This window comes from Solanum verrucosum, unplaced genomic scaffold (assembly GCF_900185275.1).
Source record: "Solanum verrucosum unplaced genomic scaffold, falcon-dt-bn FXZP01000446.1, whole genome shotgun sequence".
Classification (NCBI taxonomy): domain Eukaryota; kingdom Viridiplantae; phylum Streptophyta; class Magnoliopsida; order Solanales; family Solanaceae; genus Solanum; species Solanum verrucosum.
The window spans coordinates 374,562-396,774 of NW_026020482.1; the positions used below are offsets into that span (position 1 = coordinate 374,562).

General features: G+C 35.3%; 1 protein-coding gene across 1 annotated transcript; it reads left to right on the top strand.

Moving 5' to 3' along the window:
• The first annotated feature begins 6,077 nt into the window (after positions 1–6,077).
• On the top strand, positions 6,078–18,690 carry LOC125809508 (glucose-6-phosphate isomerase, cytosolic 2B-like). Its single transcript, XM_049489129.1, has 5 exons — positions 6,078–6,107; positions 8,018–8,122; positions 17,403–17,490; positions 17,585–17,694; positions 18,603–18,690. The coding sequence occupies exons 1-5, from the start codon at positions 6,078–6,080 to the stop codon at positions 18,651–18,653; spliced, it is 384 nt and encodes a 127-aa protein (XP_049345086.1). The 3' UTR covers positions 18,654–18,690.
• Positions 18,691–22,213: the final 3,523 nt, after the last annotated feature.

The following is a 22,213-nucleotide window of genomic DNA, read 5'->3' on the forward strand; positions in this document are numbered from 1 at the left end:
TCTTGAAAAGTGTTCTTGAAGTTTCATTAAGTTTTGATGTAAGATTCTGCTTGGATCAACTTTAAACGACCATATCTCTTATAATATTAAGAATTACGTGAGACATAACCTATCCAATTAAAGGTAATTGAATCTACTTTCCAATGCCACCAGTTTCACATCAATCCAATATCTGAGTAAAAAGTTATGACTATTTTAGTAACCTATACAGTGTTGTTACGAATTAGCCGACGGGAAAATATTGAAAATAATCGTTTTTGTCTTTTTACCTCCAAGAAAACCATCAATGAATTTCTTGACTAATTAAAAAGCTCAAAACAATCAGATTTTCATCTTCACTAATGAAAATCATAATTCTTGGCCATAGAGATTTCAAGAAAAGAATCTAAAAAAAGGTTTTCTTGATTGTTTACCTTCAAACTAGGGTTTCAAGGCTTCTAATCAAATTCTTCTTCAAGATTCTTAAAGATTCTTCAAGAATCTTGTTCTTCTAGGTATGTAAGGCTATCATAGTGTTGGACTAGTTCGTCCTCACGCCCTACATCTACTTTCAGATAAGAAAAAGAGTAATCTAGGATACTTCCCTAGATTTGAGTATTCTTGAGATAAGTTGATTTTGAGTTCTTAAATTCATGTTTCTTTTAAAAGTTCTATTCCTAATTATCGAATAGCTATATTGTTATTGCGATCCTTCATATCATGAATCATAACTCTTGAATTCATAATTCAAATTCAAGAGAGAGTTAAGAGTAGAGTTCAAGAAAGCCTATGAGTTCAATTGTGAATCCTTTGAGATCAACTATCGATTTGAACTAAGTTTTGAGGAAGTAAGTCAGAGAATGAGAAGATTCACATACATGAGTTTCATATTGTTATTTAGACCATCGAGTAGAGTTGTTTCATGCCCATAATTCCGCATGAACTTCGTAAGTTGAGCATCTTTCAGAGAAGTGGTATCTTCAAGTTTTAAGCCTTTAAGTGTTGAGTTCTTAATACCTTTTTAGAAGTATCTTTGAGTCCTTGAGTTGAATATTTCATGCCCACAATCCCGCATGAACACTATAAGTCGAACAGTGTTGAGATGAGAAGTATCTTTGAATCCTTGAGTTAAGTAGTTCATGCTTATAATTCTGCATGAACCCTCTGAGTTGAGCATTCTTTAAATGAGTAGTATCATTGAAGTTCTTGAGTTCCAAGTATTTGAGTTCTATCTATGGTTATTGAAAACCTTGCATTGAGTAGTTCATGTCCATAATTCGGTATGAACCATGTTTTAAGAAGTCTTTTACAAACGTTTTAACTTTGTTTTAAGACTTAAGTTTTGAGTTCAGTAAAGAGTAAAGAGTAAAGTTTGAAGTCTTTTTCTTCAAAACTATATGGGGACTAAGTATTCCCAAAGAGTTTATAAATGTTTTCACATTTAAATAAGAACGGAAACTGAGATTTCCAAAGAGCTTTCGGGCTAGTTTTCAGAAAAGAGTAATCGCTTTCTAAATGAAGCAAGAGAGGAAACTGAATTTCCAAGATAGCCTTTGAGCAATTATCTCAAATCAGCAGAAAGAAGTATGTTTTTAAAACATAAGAGCTAGTATATTTTTGGGAGTAGTATTGAGCACCGATATGGGGGAGAGTTCATACAACTCACAGCCCCTATAAACCATGTAGCCATCATGGGTAGAAAAGGGTCATACTTTTTAGATGAACCCTTTTCACATAGACTAGTGGATCCATTAGTAGTTCAGGTCCTATACCTTTGGCCAGGTATAGGATGCGCTGGCAGCGTGAGGTAGATCGTTGTATCATCACTATAACTCTTATGTGATGGTTGTCGGTTAGAGAAACTCCCACAGAAGTTATTGTATTTTTATATACATCAGTTTATTGTATTTTTATATACATTTCAGAGTTATGTTGTATCCTTGCATACACACAGATTTGACAGCATGTTTTTAAACAATTTGTTTCTTTATATGGCACTTGTTTTAAATTGCTTTATATTGAAATGAGTTCAGTCATATTTAGTTGAGTATTCAGAGTTGAGTATCCAGAGTTGAATATCATATCTTTGAGTCGATTATCATATCCTTGAGTTGAGTATCTTATCCTTGAGTACTTCTGAGTTGAGTAAGTTTGAGTAGTTTTGAGTACCCCTGAGTATTCCTTGAGTTGAGTAAGTTTGAGAAGAGGTAAGTATGTTCCATTTCTATCAAGTTTCAATCTTATGTTTATGTTTTAGAATTCCTCTTACATGCTAGTACATTCCACGTACTGAGCCATTTGGCCTGCATCTTCTCATGATGTAGACACAGGTATTCAGGATCATCAATAGGAGCTTCGTTGATACATCCGAGAGTCCGAGTTAGCTATGGTGAGCCTCCTTGCTTTCAGAGGATTTCATTTACCTTTCAGTTATATCAGTTGTTAAGATGTCGTGGGTCTTGTCCCGACTTCCATCTTTATCAGTTAGAGGCTTCATAGATAGTCAGTATAGTTGAGAAGTCTGTATAATTTATTTTATTAAATTTTTTAAAGACTAAAGTTGTCTTTTTATGGCGAGTTGTATATATTTTATTATACAGAGTTTTCTTTGGACTTAAAGTTTGTATTTAAGTTTTATGAACTTTTATTTCAGTTTTTAAGCTTTGTATGCTTGAATCAGTTTTCCGCTTGTAGTCAGCCAGGATGAGGGTTCGCTTGGGGACCAGCAATGGTCTTCGAGTGCCGACAACGTCCAGGGTGGATTGCCAAACTAAGAGAGTGCACTTTCACTTTCCAAACGAGGCAGTCCTTGAATGGGAAGGCAATGTTGAAGCGCCAAGGGGTAAGTTTATTTCTTATTTGAAGGCGAGGAAGAAGGGTATGTATGTCATCTAGTTAGAGTGAGAGATGTGGAGGCAGAACCACCGACTCTTCAATCTGTTCCGGTATTAAATAAATTTATTGATGTGTTTCCTGAAGAGCTTCCAGGTTTACCCCCAGAACGAAAAGTAGAGTTTGGTATCGATTTAATTCCAAGCACTCAACCTATCTCTATTCCTCCGTATAGAATGGCCCCGGCAGAATTACGTGAATTAAAGGAACAATTAAAGGACTTGTTAGAAAAGGGGTTTATAAGGCCTAGTGTGTCCCCATGGGGTGCACCAGTGTTATTTGTACGTAAGAAGGACGGTACGTTGAGAATGTGTATCGACTACCGACAATTGAATAGAGTGACAATTCAGAATAAATACCCCCTCCCCAGAATTGATGATTTGTTTAATCAGTTACAAAGTGCCAAGTGCTTTTCAAAAATTGACTTGAGAACAGGTTATCACCATGTGAGGGTGAAGGAGAAGGATATACCCAAGACAGCTTTTCGAACACGGTATGGTCATTTCGAATTTCTCGTTATGTCATTTGGGCTAACAAATGCACCGGTAATTTTTATGGATTTGATGAATAGGGTGTTCAAGCCATTCTTGGATGTATTTGTGATAGTATTTATAGATGATATCTTGGTGTATTCAAGATCAGAAGAGGACCATGCAAATCACTTACAACATGTATTACAAGTTTTTCATGATCGGCGATTGTATGCCAAGTTCTCCAAATGTAAATTTTGGTTAAAATAAGTGGCGTTCTTGGGTCATATTGTATCTGATGAAGGAATAAGGGTTGATTCACAAAAGATAGAGGCCGTGAAAGATTGGCCAAGACCAACAACACCCACAGAGGTTCGTAAATTCCTAGGGTTGGCAGGTTATTATAGAAGGTTCGTTAAAGGATTTTCTTCTATTTCTGCACCTTTAACTAAGCTAACACACAAGGCAACTAAGTTTCAGTGGAATGATGCATATGAAAGAAGCTTACAAGAGTTGAAAAGTAGGCTAACTTCCGCACCTGTATTAGTACTTCCGGAAGGCACAGAGGGGTATACCATATATTGTGTTGCTTCAGGGGTTGGTTTAGGATGTGTACTCATGCAGCATGGTAAAGTAATAGCTTATGCCTCAAGACAACTGCGGCCACATGAGAGAAACTACCCAACACATGATCTTGAACTAGCAGCGGTTGTATTTGCTTTAAAGATATGGCGTCACTATTTATATGGGGTTCACATTGACATATATACAGACCATAAAAGTTTTCAATACATCTTCAAGCAGAAGATCTGAATTTAAGGCAACGAAGATGGTTAGAGTTAATAAAAGATTATGACGTTGATATACTATACCATCCAGGGAAAGCAAACGTAGTAGCCGATGCTCTCAATCGCAAGACAATATCAAGTATTAATGAGCAGACTGTGGAAAAAGAAGGGATGGCGAAGGATCTAAGTAAACTAGCTAGTTTGGGAGTTCGTCTTCTTGAAACCCCAAAAGAAGGAATTGTAGTGCATAATGCGGCAGAATCTTCATTAGTAGTTGAGGTGAAAGAGAAGCAGTTCAAAGATCTTACTCTACAACGACTCAAGGAGAAGGTAAATCAAGGTACGACAAAGGGATTTGAGCTTACACAAGATGGAGTACTTTGTTGTCAAAACAGATTGTGTGTACCTAATGTTAATGGGTTAAGAAGGAGGATAATGACAGAAGCACATCATTCAAGATATTCCATCCATCCAGGATCAAGTAAAATGTACCATGACTAGAAATGAGTGTATTGATGGAGGGACATGAAGAAGGACATTGCAAAATTTGTGGCTCAATGTCCAAACTACCAGCGAGTTAAAGTAGAGCACCAAAAGCCGAGAGGTTAGATGCAGTGTATGGAGCTTCCAACTTGGAAGTGGGACATGATCAACATGGATTTTGTAACTGGTTTGCCTCGCTCGTTTCGTAAGTTTGACTCCATATGGGTAATAGTTGATAGACTCACAAAGTCAACACATTTCTTGTCAATTAAGACTGATTATATAACTGAAGAGTATGCAAAATTATATATTAAAGAGATAGTTCAGCTACACGGGGTTCCAATCTCTATTATATTTGATCGAGGAGCTCAATTCACTGCAAAGTTTTGGAAATCATTCCAAAAGAGTTTGGGAACACAAGTGAATTTAAGTACAACCTTCCACTCTCAAATGGATGGTCAAGCAGAACGCACAATCCAAACACTTGAGGATATGCTTCGAGCTTGTGTCTTAGACTTCAAAGGTAGCTGGGATGATCATTTGCCACTTATTGAGTTTGCCTACAATAATAGTTATCATTCTAGTATCAAAATGGCACCTTATGAAGCTTTACATGGAAGGAAGTGCAAATCACCAATTGGCTAGTTTGAAGTAGGCGCGAAACTGCTTTATTTGGACCAGACCTTGTTCTTCAAGCTATGGAAAAAGTTAAGGTGATACAACAACGGCTAACAACAGCTGAAAGCCGACACAAATCATATGCAGATGTTAGAAGAAGAGGATTAGAGTTTTCTATAGGAGATTGGGTGTTCTTAAAAGTATCGCCAATGAAATGGGTCATGAGATTTGGTAAAAAGTGAAAGTTGAGTCCACGCTACATAGGGCCATATAAGATTATTCGAAGAGTTGGCCAAGTTGCATATGAGTTAGAGCTACCTCAGGAGCTTTCAACAGTTCATTCGGTGTTTCATATCTCAATGCTTCAGAAGTGCGTAGGTGACCCATCCTATATTACTCCTATTGAAGATGTACAAGTTACAGAGGATCTCACTTATGAAGAAGTACCTATTTCTATTCTGGATCGTCAGGTTAAAAAGCTAAGGAATAAAGAAATGGCTTCAGTAAAGGTGCTTTGGAGAAACGAACAAGTAGAAGAAGTAACGTGGCAAGCTGATGAAGCGATGAAATTCAAGTACCCTTATTTATTTGAACCTAAAGGTGAAGTCCAAGGTGTAGAATGGGGGCATTAATAGGTACGCATGAAAGGGTATTTATTATGTGGTTAACAATTGATTTAAACTAAGGTTTGAACTTATTTAAGCTACCTGATAATGCTAGCATTCGAGGGCGAATGTTCCTAAGGGGGGGGGGGAGGATGTAACACCCCATATTTTACGTGTACAAGTTCTACACATATGGAACTTGATTTAGCTTGGTGGTATAAGTAATGAACTTGATTTCCTAGATGAATGGTGACAATAAAGAAGCTATAAGGGTAACTCCCGTACATTGCGATATTGCACAATCGAGTGAACGTTAAATTTTAGAAGTATTTAAATTCTGGATCGAAGGGCTCTATGTAAGTCTAAAAGTTAAGGTGATCAAGTGTATATAAGTTTTGAGTTAAACTAAGGAGATTACTCTCGGAAAACAAATAAAAGAATTGAGGTGCTTGTTGGACTTTATAAAGCTAGCAGATGTCACCTACAAGCTTAGCTCAAATGGGCTAGGTAGATGGGGAAGATTAGTTCATGCATTAGTGGGCTCACTTGAGGCCCAAATTAAATAAAAAGGAAAAGGGAATGGAGATGAGGCCTCACACCAATCTGTCCAAGTCCAACTACTTGAGCCCAATAAAGATTAAGGCCCAAATTAAGGGTATAATTCTGGCCCATGGCTTAATATTAGAAAGGGGAAAGATTGCAGCCTAAGATGAGTACATAAAGGGCCCATTTTGTGTATATATAATTCCAAGCAGATGTATCACCTACTTGGACCACTTTGAAAAATTAGTGGCTGACCTTTATAATCCCAAAGTTGCTGGCGATTTCCTCACTTTTAAGAATAGATAAAAAAATCAGATTTCTCTTTAAGCTTCTCCTCTCTCTTTCAAAGCATAGCAACATCCACAAGTTTCCTAGGGTTCTTGGATAAACCCAAGCCCTTGCAAGGGAAGCTCAAGTTATTGAAGAGTTAAAGTTAAAAGAAAACGAGTTATAAGAATTAAGGTAAAGTGACTACCCTATCTTTGTCTTCCTTAAACACGAGTCTAAGTATGATATTTTAAGTATACTTGTTGATAAGAACTTGTGGGATGATGATGGAAAACAATGGTTTCACGTCCTCCATTGTATGTTGTGTTGTTAGGATTGTTTTGGGACAAGTTGATATGTAAACATATTGGGGACAACTTGGTTGATGTCTGGAAAGGCTGTAAATTGTTGATATTGAAATATAGTTGTGTAGTGTACAAATGCAATAAAAGAAGGCGGGAATTGAAAGAACACCCTTAGTTTGGTAATTACGGGTTTGCTGCCCGAGCATTATTGTTGAGTGAGATTGGACTGCCTAAGCATGTTTAGTAACTACTAATACTAGTTTATCACCTACTCTATTGTAGATAAGTATTTGAAAAGAAAGGAAGGTACTTCAAGGTAACTACAAGGTGGTACAGCAAGGTATGTAAGGCTTTCCGATTTCCTACTAATTGACATGAAATCTAGACTCGTCCTCAACACATAGAGGCAGCCTACTAGCTCCAACACGACTTATGACCTTGTTCTCACTCTTTAACATGTTTGCACGTTCCGATACATGTTCATTGTCAAATCTGTACATATACATTGAATACCCTGCATGAGTTCTCCTTTTAACTAAATAAGGTCTATATATTATTTCAGCTCCTATGCATTTCATTAAATTGTGTAACTACTCTCTACGTTGTTGTTTCTGCATTATATGATTATTACACGTCACTTGTTGACTACATAGTCTCACAACTCAAAAGAATCATCTCAAATGTTAATGGAAAGATATATTAAATGAATCTGCTTATTGATGGGTGGAAGAATCACCTAGCATGGGTCGATCCCAATATTACGGGTGGTATCCCAGGGGTTAAAGGAAAGCCTAGCATGGGTCGATCCAATTTATATGTCTATCACTGATCAGCTGGTCATTTGCATTATATGTTGTGCACAAAGTATAAGGTAAAGAATGATAAAGTAAAGAAAAGAAGGTAAAGTACCTGATTCCATAATATGAGAAAAGGTTGTCTTGTATTCTTACATTGGTATATGGTTTCATTTGAGTTCTTATTTCACATACAGTAATTTATGCCTTACATACTCAGTACATTCTCCCGTACTGACATCTCTCTCGGGGGACCTGTAATTCGTGCTGCAGGTACAAGAGCTAGTAGATCTCCTCAGTAGGAGAACATGGCATCTAGTGGCTATTGGTGAGCTCCAGGTTGATTCGGGGCTTTCCGAGTTTATAGCATGTATTTTGGTATTGTATAGTAGCTGAGTGTAAGGTGGGGCTTGTCCCGACCTTAACCCCATAATGTTTTATCATTTAGAGGCTTTGTAGACTATGTATAGTAAAGTGTGGTTGTGCCTCGTGTCTTAGACATCATGGTCCCAACGGTCAAGTCATGTGAACTTTCTTTTGGCTTGTTAATACTGTCTACTTTCATGAGAACATGTTATCCATTATGGCAGCACCTTTAAATGTTCATAGATAGAGCATGATTACAGGTTGGTTCTCCCGAGCCTTCTCGGCAACGGGTGCCGGTTCGCCTTAATGGGATTTTGGGCATGACAATAATCATTGTTGAGATTTGGAACTATGGACCAGTAGTAGAAGACATATGAATATGGACTTACGATAATAACAATGACATGGGAAGCAAATGTGACATGCACATGTAATACATAGGAGCATATGACTCAGTTAAGCATTTTGACATCTCAAATTGAAGCACATATCAAGTGAAGACATTTAACATTCAGCCAAGAGATTTGAACTCTATATGGTAGCCGGATACTCACTAACTAATATCAAATACAATGTATACATGAAAGTGGAACCAAGGGAGAACGTGGGCAGAATCAACTTAAGGACGGATACATAATCCAAGTAAGTACATATAAAATGTACAACAGAGCAAGTAGGGATCTTGTGAGGTACATTATAGTCTAACACAATGGGAGTAATAACCAATAAAGGGAACATATGAACATGTGACAAGATGACATATATATAGATAATTGAAGCTAGTTGGCATGATACGGGTAGATTGTATATCCAACATACAAACATATGAACCATGTGTAATCTAGGATCATTTTGATTTATATAAGGGAAATACGTGCCAAGGGTACTTTGACGGTGAAACAAGTTTAAACCTTGCATGCTAATACTTGGTAGAGTAAGCACGTACATTTAGTAACAAACTCATATTAGAGTACTCACTTTAATGCTCTAGGGAGTAGGAACTGCACCTAAGGATCAGTCACTACCAGGGGCACTTAGAATGTTTACTTTTTGTAATGCAAGTGTTGGATTCATGCCAAAGAAATAGGAAATCGAATTGCCTTACATACCTTGCTATACAATTCAAAAAGTATGACTTAAGATCCTTCTCTTCAGATTACTAATCTACAATAAAATTAGTTGTAAGACTAGTATTAGTAGCTAATCAATCAATTTGAGCTACTTGATCTCACAAAAATAATAACCACGCAGTAAGCATGCAATTTATCTAGTCAATGTTTTATTTCCTTCCCTTTTCCCTTAAATCACGTCTATATACTGTACAACCTTCATATCAGGTCCTCCCCAAACATCCTTGCAATATTTAAGTCCTTTAACGTATCCATAACTTACCCGCACATCCAGTCACATCCCTTATCATAACATACATAAAATAATCCTTAAACATAATAATGTAACAGAAGAAATATGAATCATTGTTTCTGATCACCAGCACTTGAAGAGTTAACATTACTTTTAAGGTGCTCAAACAAGCTCATGACTGAAGTTAAAGATGACTCCCCTCCATGGCTGTCCCAACATGCACTAATCACCAGAACATCCTCCCCAATATTACACCATGTAAAAGTAACAATTTCCAACTCACTAGCACGTACCAAGTGTCCTAATTAAATCAAGCACAAGAGGGAGAAAATTGCAGTAGCTTACCTTGCTGGACAGAACTATTACTTGCTAAGACTTGGATTCTTCAAGGTAAAGGTTGTCCTCTTTAACTCGTCTTAAATTATATCTTCCTATTGCTTGAAATCCGTAATATTCAAGAACCCTAATGGTATTTAATGGCTGTTGTATGAAGCTAAGAGAGAGAAGAGAGAAAGATCTAGAAATCAGATTTTTGGCAGAGTAAAAATGGTTGGAAAAAGCTGATATCAATCCCTTTTAAAGGGACCTGCTTTGGCTGACTTTCTAACTCATTTTGGGCCATAATTTTTCAAGTAGGTGACCTACCGACTTGGACTTTTCACTTGGGCCTTTTTGGACTTAAGAACATTGGGCCTTTTGCCACCTTTCTTGTACTTCTTTTGCAGCCAAACATGTGTCTTTAATTTAGGCCACACATTTAAGTAGGTGATGCACCTACTTTTCCATTCAAATTATTTCTTGTGGGCTTGGAAAGATTTGGCCTTGGCTGTCCATTTTCTCCTTATTCTTCTATTCAACTTGGGCCGGATTAATGCAAGTCGGTGTACTATACTTGGCCCAATAACATGGTCAAAAGAGTCCTAGTAGGTGATGCACCTACTTGGTCCTTTGGGCTGGTCAATAAGTCAAAGTAAGTGATGTACCTACTTGTCATCTACTAGCTTAGTGAAGTCAAGCAAGCACCTTAATATTTTATTCTATTTCTAGACCTTAATACCTTTAACTTAACTTTAAGCTTATATACACTATGTCACTTTAAACTTTAGACTCAAATACCAACTTATGATCTCAAGTTTAAATACTTCCATCGACTTCAACTTAATCGGGTCACATTAAAATCTACGGATAGTTCACTTTAAATCTATTCTATTGTCACTAGTTGCATAGGAAACCGAGTCCACAACTATACCACAAGGAAGTTTTTTAAGCGTAATAAATAGAACTAGTACACCTAGAATACGGGGTGTTACATCCTCCCCCTCTTATGATCATTTGTCCTCGAATGATGAGTGAAGCTGATAGTTTAGTTAACCTTGGAATTTCATTTGGAGATTTGCGAGAGTTCCCATTATAAATAGGACTATCCAAAATCCATAGACTAACCTAAAACACGTATTGACAAGTCTAGCATGAAGTCTCAATAGATATGGTTCATAAAATATTAATATGACAAATTAAACCCCTTTCTTGACCATGTAATTCATTGAATATACACAAGTAGAACTCATACAAATAAGGACTTTAATATACCTAAACACAAGACATGCAAATGACATATCAAATGAACAAATGCTAGTAGGATTCATGATCATATAAGGGGACCACATGATCTCAGATCCTTATGTTGATGTTTAGAATGAGGAGGGGTACTTAGGATCTCTACCATATTCCCAAGTATCTTATGTTATATTCTATTCCTTCCACAATACTTCAATGGAGGTATGTATCTCCCAATTTTTTCGTATATGGAACAAACACAAAATCAAAGGCCTAACCTATCGGGGCTCTACTTTCCCTTCTCTTTTATCTCATGACGCTTTTAAAAGGTGAGACTTATAAGAACGCATAGCTGTTAATATAAAATCTAAAGTTTTAAGCCGCACCTTTGAATAAGGCATTATACTAAGTTATTTATCTATGGTTGTGATAAAATTTACATATATGCCCAACCTTTTCTGGTCAAAATCTTCACTATATAATGATACAAGTAAATGTTTTCCTAAAATGTTCAAAACTCAAGTCAATATTCACAGAGGGGCATAGTGTACAAATAAATAAGTCACATTGGGTATGACACATAGGTAGATTAGCACAAAAGGGAGCGCATAATATACGGGCATTAAGCTATAGAAATATATGGTGTACGCACGCAGATGGTTCATAGGGTAGCGTGTGAGCGAATGAACTATAAGGAATGTAGGAAATGGACTAGATGAGCACATGATACATGAATACTACAAAATATATAATACGTAAGAAAGTAGACTATATGAAATATGAACTACGGAACACAAATCACATTGATCAAGTGCGTTATATTGCATGGATTGGTGACCTAACATGTCAATAATATATACAGTTATGAAATATGAGCAAGTGAACACATGACACATGGCTAGAAAAGCTATAAGGCATGTAATGTTTAAGCAAGTAGGCTACGAGGCATGTAATATACATAGAAATGGTTTATGATGCATATGCCATGTAAACAAGTGATATGCGAGTCATATAACCCACGAGCACTATTGTTTCCCATAACATATTATCAATTAGCATGCAGTACCCACACAATATGGACAAGTGACATGTGAAAAGTAACCATTGCAATAAAGAACATGTAAGAAAAAGGTCCTACAAAAACATATAATAATAAACAAGGGTACTCTGAAGCGGATAACACTTACATGTAAGCATTCTATGACATTAGAAAACATGTGAGAAAGTGATCCACAAAGGGCAAATGACATACAAATAGATAAGTTATGGAACATGCAACATGTATAATTATATAACAAACCATCTTTGGAAACTACGAGATATCCTATAGAACCACTCTACCATATTAAGGGCAAACACACTGTCTTAAGCATTAAGTAACAGGTGGGATAGCTCTACTCATATTCCTTACTCACTTAAACACATACAATTGATTTCCCCATCTACTCTCTTCAATCTCCTAAGAATTCTTATAGGTGTTCTGCTATTGGGACTTGGCTTCCGTCTAGGTCAATCTAAACACTACAGTCAAGATAGAAAAAGAAAATCCTCAATAGTTCATCTTTTATAGTAGGAGGTCGAGGTCAACTTTGCCTTTATTACTAGCTTGTGTTATATCACGCTCAACGCCTGGTGCCGTTTGAAGGTCGAAATAGAAAATAAATAGTGAAGCTTGAACGCACCATAAAACATGAAATCTAATAACAAGTGAGGGTGCTCCGACTCCTTTCCCATGCAAGATAGCAAATAATAACAACTAGGATATGCTCAATTTTTCCTCTCCCTTAACTGGACTATGACTGATGAATTATTGCAGGCATATATTAAATGACCCTATAGTAGCTCTATTCAAATTGATGGAAGTCAATACATGTGAATAATGCTCTACGTACATATTCGGCATGTGTCATTCAAGCTTCATTCTCACATGCTTCCTATCTAACAAGTACCTTTTAATCAAAACTAGTAGTAGCTTCATGTACTCTAATCCCACTATGTACAACCTAACTAATCACAATTTAGGTCTAACCAATCAATTTTTCTTTTGTTAACCTTAACCCTTTGGTCACATACTAATCCTCTACAACCAAAATATAGATTGTAGTAGGAACTACCATAAATATATCATTTGTAGTAATTAGCACACTTATCTCTAAGTTTCATAATCATGAAAAGAATATAAAGGTTATTAGTACTTATTCGGGGTGGTTGGAACATACCATATAAAACCAACTATTAACATAATCGGGATGATATATGGTGAGAATTTAGTCCTTGTCAGCCAATTAGGGATATCTCTAGTAACACTATTGCACTGATAGATTTAGCTATCAGATTGTGCCACTGCCTTCTTCCAACTAAAAGAAATTGGTTCAACAACATCAATTTAGAGTACATGTGTAATACCAAAAATTCTATGTATAACACAGACTGAGAACGAGTGTCCTCTATAGGAATAGATCCTATAAATATGGAGGAAATATAGAACTCCAGAGTTGGATACATCCTTCTAAGAAGATATGCTTAGAAATGCTACAGGCTCATATACGTAACTAGGTGACCCATATTTTTTAAGTATATGGATAACCATACTATATCTTTCTCAATTGAACCAATGTGATACAAATGGCAAAAATGCAACTTAAAATGCATATAACATAAAAGCCTTTACATACCTTGTGGAGTGGGATGGTCGAATAAAATGAGCTTAATGTAGTCTAAATATTGATAACTTCAGATCCTTTTCTGTAGGTTGCATGTTGAAATTTTAGCTACCATTAATCTTAACCATCGTAAACATAATATGAATAACATGATCAGGTACAAGTGGAAATTGACTTCTTAACTTTGCTCTAATGCACGATCTGGATTATGAAGGATAATAACATTTCCTAAATGTCCAAGAAGCCCCCTAATTATAAATGTGGCATGCAACACATTCATAAGTAAGGTTCTACTAGACACGATTTTGTAGACTCTCTAGGAAGAACTGCTCTGATACCACTTTTGTCACACCCCAACCCTAGGTAAGGCGGACAAGTACCATATGAACACATGATTTACAAGTGACCTGTGATTAGAAAGTAAACTACTATGCAGATAGATTTACTGATGAGAAGCTTCATATACAATACATATTGACTAGCTGAATCGATACATGTGACAAGTGAAACTATGAATACAAATAATAGCTTTACAATGTCTACAAAGCCTCTACTAGAATCCATGACTGTACCACTATGAAATAAGCATAGTACAGACTCGGTAAAGCCCCGAATCAACCTGGAGCTCACCAACAACCGCTGAGTATCATGTGCTTCTATTGGGGAGATCTACTAGTTGAGTACCTGTACGTGGCAGCATGAAATGCAGCATCCCCAATAAGGGACGTCAGTATGAAAGAATGTACTGAATATGTAAGGCATAATACAACCATATGTAAAATGAGAGCTCAAGTGAAACCAAATAGCAATAAATAAGGATTAGAGACCACCTTTGCTTATACTTGTGGAATCATGTATGTTACATTCTTTTCTTTACTTTTCTTTGCATTATAATATTTATAAGACATATGATACAAATGACCAGCTGATCAACGGTAGAAGAGGATGACCCATGCTAGGCATTTTAACCCTGAGATGCTGTCTTCATAATTCCACAAATTGGGATCGGCCCATGTTAGGCTTTCGCCCCTGAGCTGCCACCCTCTTATACCAATTGGGATCGGCCCATGCTAGGCTTTCGCCCTTGAGTTTCCACCTTCTATACCAATTCTAATCGACCCATGCTAGGCATTTGCCCTAGGGCTGCCACCCATAATTATACAGATAGCTTCACTTAAATTCTTTATCTTTGAGATTGTTGTTTTGATGTTCATAACTCTTTCGAGATTGTTTTTTTTTTGGATAATTATAACTCTTTAGAGATTGTTCTTTTGATGATCATTATATTTTTTTAGATTGCTATTTTGGTGGTCGTAATCATTGTTAAGATTTGGAACTATGGACCAGTAGTAGAAGACATATGAATATGGACTTACGATAACAATGACATGGGAAGCAAATGTGACATGCACATGTAATACTTAGGAGAATATGACTCAGTTAAGCATTTCGACATCTCAAATTGAAGCACATATCAAGTGAAGACATTTAACATTCATCCAAGAGATTTGAACTCTATATTCTAGCCGGATACTCACTAACTAATATCAAATACAAGGTATACATGAAAGTGGAACCAAGGGAGAATGTGGGCAGAATCAACTTAAGGACGAATACATATTCCAAGTAAGTACATATAAAATGTACAACATAGCAAGTAGGGATCTTGTGAGGTACATTATAGTCTAACACAATGGGAGTAATAACCAATAAAGGGAACATATGAACATGTGACAAGATAACATATATATAGATAATTGAAGCTAGTTGGCATGATATGGGCAAATTGTATATCCAACATACAAACATATGTACCATGTGTAATCTAGGATCATTTTGATTTATATAAGGGAAATACGTGCCAAGGGTACTTTGACGATGAAACAAGTTTAAACCTTGCATGTTAATACTTGGTAGAGTAAGCACGTACATTTAGTAACAAACTCATATTAGAGTACTCACTTTAATGCTCTAGGGAGTAGGAACTGCACCTATGGATCAATCACTACCAAGGGCACTTAGAAAGTTTACTTTTTGTAATGCAAGTGTTGGATTCATGCCAAAGAAATAGGAAATCGAATAGCCTTACATACCTTGCTATACAATTCAAAAAGTATGACTTAAGCTCCTTCTCTTCAGATTACTAATCTACAATAAAATAAGTTGTAAGACTAGTATTAGTAGCTAATCAATCAATTTGAGCTACTTGATCTCACCAAAATAATAACCACGCAGTAAGCATGCAATTTATCTAGTCAATGTTTTATTTCCTTCCTTTTCCCTTAAATCACGTATATATACTGTACAACCATCGTATCAGGTCCTCCCCAAACCTTCCTGCAATATTTAAGTCCTTTAGCGTCTCCATAACTTACCTGCACATCTAGTCACATCCCTTATCATAACATACATAAAACAATCCTTAAACATAATAATGTAACAGAAGAAATATGAATCATTGTTTCTGATCACCAGCACTTGAAGAGTTAACATTACTTTTAAGGTGCTCAAACAAGCTCATGACTGAAGTTAAAGAGGACTCCCCATCATGGCCATCCCAACATGCACTAATCACCAGAACATCCTCCCCAATATTACACCATGTAAAAGTTACAATTTCCAACTCACTAGCACGTACCAAGTGTCCTAATTAAATCAAGCACAAGAGGGAGAAAATTGCAGTAGCTTACCTTGCTGGACAGAACTATTACTTGCTAAGACTTGGATTCTTCAAGGTAAAGGTTGTCCTCCTTAACTCGTCTTAAATTATATCTTCCTATTGCTTGAAATCCCTAATATTCAAGAACCCTAATGGTATTTAATGGCTGTTGTATGAAGCTAAGAGAGAGAAGAGAAAAGCTCTAGAAATCAGATTTTTGGCAAAGTAAAAATGGTTAGAAAAAGCTGATATCAATCCCTTTTAAAGGGACCTTCTTTGGCTGACTTTCTCACTCATTTTGGGCCATAATTTTTCAAGTAGGTGACCCACATACTTGGGCCTTTTTGGACTTAAGAACATTGGGCCTTTTGCCACCTTTCTTGTACTTCTTTTACAGCCAAACATGTGTCTTTAATTTAGACCACACATTTAAATAGGTGATGCACCTACTTTTCCATTCAAATTATTTCTTGTGGGCTTGGAAAGATTGGGCCTTGGCTGTCCGTTTTCCCCTTATTCTTCTATTCAACTTGGGCCAGATTAATGCACGTAGGTGTAGTGTACTTGGCCCAATAACATGGTGAAAAAAGTCCTAGTAGGTGATGTACCTACTTGGTCCTTTGGGCTGGTCAATAAGTCAAAGTAGGTGATGCACCTACTTGTCATCTACTAGCTTAGTGAAGTCAAGCAAGCACCTTTTATTCCATTTCTAGACCTTAATACCTTTAACTTAACTTTAAACTTATATACACTATGTCACTTTAAACTTTAGATTCAAATACCAACTTATGAGCTCAAGTTTAAATACTTCCATCGACTTCAACTTAATCGGGTCACATTAAAATCTACAGTCAATTCACTTTAAATCTATTCTATTGTCGCTAGTTGCATAGGAAACCAAGTCCATAACTATACCACAAGGTGGTTTTTTAAGCGTAATAAATAGAAGTAGTGCACGTAGAATACGGGGTGTTACACTCAAGTAAAGACACATGCCTCTTCTTGTTATCACTAATCTCATCTTAACAGTATCATCTTTTCTTTCTTTCAGTTAATGGCCATCTACGAGCACAAAGTTGCAGTCCAAGGTTTTGTATGGTGTATCAATTCTTTTGATCAGTGGGGTGTGGAGCTAGGAAAGGTACTTCTAAGAGAATGCCTTAAAATTGAGTAATTGAACATTCTATGATACTAATATAATACTGAGTTACCTTGTTTATTAATGTTCTCTACAATCTTTAGCGACTCAAGTTAGAAAGCAACTTCATGCATCTCGTAAGAAAGGAGAATCAGTTGAAGGCTTTAATTTCAGCACCAAAATGTTGATAACAAGATATCTCGAGGTATGATATGATTACGTTACACCAAAAGTGGAAAAACTTGAGTTCTCAAATCCTGGGTTTGTCTGTGGTTTCCCAGCAAATTACCCAGATTGTTGCATGGAAGTTCTTCTTTCACTTTTGGAAATGCTACTTTAGAAAATGAGATTGACATTTTCAAGCTTATCTGGAAAGGAAAATAAAAATTTAACTTTTTTTATTTTTGAAGTAAAACAGGCAACATTCAGACATGTTAACGTGTTTCAGTTCTTAGGCAGCACAAAACAATTTTCATCCAAAGAATCTTCATATTGAAGTCATTTAATTCCTTCATGGGACGCTGCATTGAACTCCCATTAAAACTTCCTATGGCCTCTTTTGGTTAACTCTTTTATGCTTAAGTTCAATTTTTAAGATATCTTTTTCTAGACATTAATTCCAAGAGTATTATTTCTATGCATTCTAGATTGCTTTCATGGGCATTGACCCCTGATTAAATGTGAGTTTGTAAAGCATAACTCTCTCTATTTCCTTGGCTTCTGGTGTCATGGGGCAAGTGTAAGATTTCCATGTAAGTTGGCAAAGTACAAACATATTGGATAGTGCTTCATAACAAGAAGTCCGCTATTCTTAGGGACCGGACCAAGGATGTTCCTGGAATTATAATGCCACATTGCATATGGGATAGATTTATATCGTATCAGCCAAGAACACTGTTCAAACACGCGATAAATATAATCCCAAATTTTATACTAGGACTAGGACAAAAAGACCCATTAGTGCTTAAGCCTTGACAACCCACCAGGGGGTTCATTGCTTTTTTATGATAGGTAGTTTATTTCACAATTTTGATGTGATATTGAGTTCTTAACACTTGGAGACTATATTGATTGGAGGTTCACTAGAGTTGTTTTGTTTTGTTTTGTTGGCAGGCAAGTGCAGATGTTCCTTCTGATCCTTCTACTCTTCTACCAAATATATGAGAAATGTTAAGAATCAGATTTCATGACCACGGTTTAATGGAGTCCTCAACTTCACTACCAAGCAAAAGAAAGATGTAGTATACCAGTTTGATAAGAAAGACCAAACACAAATACAAAAAATAAAATTATTATGTAAGAACCTACCTAAACTATATTTTCCGGATGAAAACAAAAAACTTACCTATATAGTAGAATCAAAGTTATGGAGGAATCTTAAAATACGAGTATGATGGAGAAAAAATAGAACATCATTGTAGATATTATTCAGGAACATTTACTAATACAAAAATAAAATGGGAAATAAACAGGAAAGAATTATATTCAGTATATAAATGTTTATTATCATTTGAACCATATATCGTATATAACAAATTTATTATAAGGACAGATAACACACAAGTAAAATGGTGGCTAACAAGAAAAATACAAGATTCAGTGACGACAAAAGAAATAAGGAGATTGGTATTAAATATATTAAATTTTACATTCACTATTGAAGTAATAAAAACTGATAAGAATGTTATTGCAGATTACTTATCAAGACAAAGATACTCACACTGAGAAAGAAAATACAATTGAAGATATACTCAAAGCCATTACTACATTTTGTACCAAAGTGGATAGTATGGAAAATGAGATACAAAAACTAAAGTCTAAAGCTAGTACAAGTCAGCAGCATGACTATAAAAATGCGGAGCTACGTCGATCGAAAGACGAAAAAATTCCAGAGATAGAAGGAGACATTGGGAAACTCCCAAAAACCAATAACATTTGTTCAATTACAACTGCAGGTACAAGCAGACAAGTTAGTGAAAGACAACACAAGAATATAAATTTGAACAAGTTATTTGAAAAATCATTTACCCCAAAAATATCAAAAAACCTTTTGATCACAGAACCACAAACCTCTACATATGCAGATAGCCTACATCATGACAAGAAAACATATAAGCATATCACATGTACCTATATAGAGAATATATTTATAATCCAAACTTACCTTAACCTTAACCCAAGATCCACTATAACCAAAGAACCAAACCAAGATTACCTAACCCAAAAATTACAAAGTTATAATAAATTGATTGCATAGCCAAAAACTAATGCAAATTTAGTCAAAACATGTTACAATTATGGATTATTAAATACAGTATATACCTACGATGGAAAAGAAATAAGTGGAATGCCAAAATTACATAAGGCATTTATCACATATAAAAGAGTAACCAAGGGAAACTTATTTTATATAAAATTCTATACAGCACCAGCAGAGATACTATATGAAGAAATAAAACCTCCGATCCAAGTTGTAAAGATAGGTTTGACAAAAGATATGATAATACCAGAAGATATCGGACAACAATCAGAGATACAAAAAATTGAGATACCTAGTTTTTATGCTAAAAAGAGAATAATCGGTATATCAACTATCATCCAGGAGTTAGCTAACAATTATTTAAACGGAAATGCTATATGGAGTTATTATTCTAGAGATCAGTTAATGATTTATTCCAATTCAAGAGAGCTAAGAAAAGCAGATATGGATTAAGTCCAGAGATGGATTTTATCATTACTTAAACCAGAAGAACGACCTACAACACGAGCACTAAAGACATGATTTATTTCAGCAGAGTTATTAACCAGATATTGTAAGTTAATTAGACACAAATATCCAAATCACATATGTTTAAAATGCAATGAAGAAGATAATGTAATCCCCGATGTCCAGCTGGAATGATTAAATGAGATAGAGACGGAAGAAGATAAGAAGAAGAAGACAAAAATAAAAAGACACATGAAGAAAAATGTAAAAAAAAAGTCGTAGATAAAGAGATAAGGAAGAAGACATATGGCCAAAAGAAAAGTAAATAGTCATGAAAAGTACTAAAGTAAATAGTGGAAAGATAAAGTAAAGTCAAAGTTTTTTGACTTATTGTGTAAATTATTGTAAAGTGTAGTAATTGTGTAAATTATTGTAAAGTGTAGTAAGTAGACAAGTGTAAAGTTATAAGTGTAAGAAGTAGACAAGTGTAAGGTGGGAAAGTGTAGTAGGTGGAGTGTATTATTAAGAAGACAAGTGTAAGAAGTAGACAAGTGTAAGGTGGGCAACTGTAGTAGGTGGAGTTTATTATTAAGAAGACAAGTGTAAAAGTAGTGGGGAAGGATGATTAAGTGTGTAGTATAGTACGTGCACTAATTCCTTTCTATATAAAGGAAGGTATATGTAACATAAAGGACATACTGAAATAAACGAAGCACTTTCATAAACACTCTCTTAAATATTTAATACTTAAGCTATTCATATTTAATAGATAATGGAACAAACTTCAGATATCATGGATAAGCAAGAGGCAAAGGTATATTGTTCAAAAAATATGCAGAACTAATTTCATATATTCCTGAATATCATATATATGATTGAATAAATTTATGTTAGTTATTATGTATTAGAATTATTTGAATCATGATTTCTAGTTTATTAGCACACTGGAAACAGGGAGAAAACTTCTATACAATGCCATCCTAATGTTGAAACCGGTAGGCAAGGAAAGCCGTTTAGGGGAGTAAACAAAGTTGAGGTGCTGATAGGAAGGAAGTATCCACTAAAGTACGATGCTAGTAGTGACAGGAGAACATGATAAACAGATAATCTAGTTCATAATGATCTAATATGAATTTAATCAATTATGAATATGATAGGAAGGAATAATTGAACATAAAAAACCTGCATAACAACGAACATGACTACATACATGCATGATAAAATGATAAAAAACTATGAAACTTTAATCTTATATATACTTAAAGATATAAAAATAATTGAATTAAGAATAAAAATATGGGAAAAAATATTTAATAATAACGGATCAGAAGATATATTAAACCAACAATGGTATGAAATAGATCTACATGATTTAGACCTCAAAAAAATAGAATGGTATGATTTAGAAATAAATTCAGACTAAAATGAGCTACGAATATTTACAATATTGGACAGAATCTATGGAAGATATAAAACTATTAGAACAATTAATGGAGGAAAATTTATATATGTACCGAAGAACCCAAGATATGTTATAACTAGAATATATCATAAATAATATTAAAGAGATATCAAGATTGAGACACTTAGCAAAAGAATATTATCATAAAATCTTTAGCCAAACATAAGATGAATTCCTCACCAACCACACTATCCTCACCTACCAAAAATGATACACCTACCAAAAAATGGTATCATTCCTCACCTACTACACTACCAAAAAGTCAAATAAAATTAAATAAAGCAATTCCGCACTGATGGATTCCGCACCACCGAAAAATGGTATATGTATAGTAACACCCAATATCCCACCTTAAACTATCTTTTAAGTATTTTTGCATCGTACCACTTCTTCATCTTTTACTTGTAGAGAGCTCAACTTTCTTAAGCTTTAAACCTGAATTCATCCAATTCGTTTAACTACTCTACTCTCTCTTTTGAGGTTTTTGTGCGGTCCAAATTCAGAGCTTTCAATGCCCACATTGCTTTGTATTCTAACTCGACTGGTAGATGGCAA

Bases quoted from the DNA above. Each gene is read 5' to 3' on its own strand.
- LOC125809508 (XM_049489129.1), top strand. From the start codon at position 6,078: ATGAATGGTGACAATAAAGAAGCTATAAGG. The intron at 8,123-17,402 runs GTATTGTATAGT...TCTTTCTTTCAG, and splicing joins AGTTTATAGCATGTATTTTG to TTAATGGCCATCTACGAGCA. The intron at 17,695-18,602 runs GTATGATATGAT...TTTTGTTGGCAG, and splicing joins TGATAACAAGATATCTCGAG to GCAAGTGCAGATGTTCCTTC.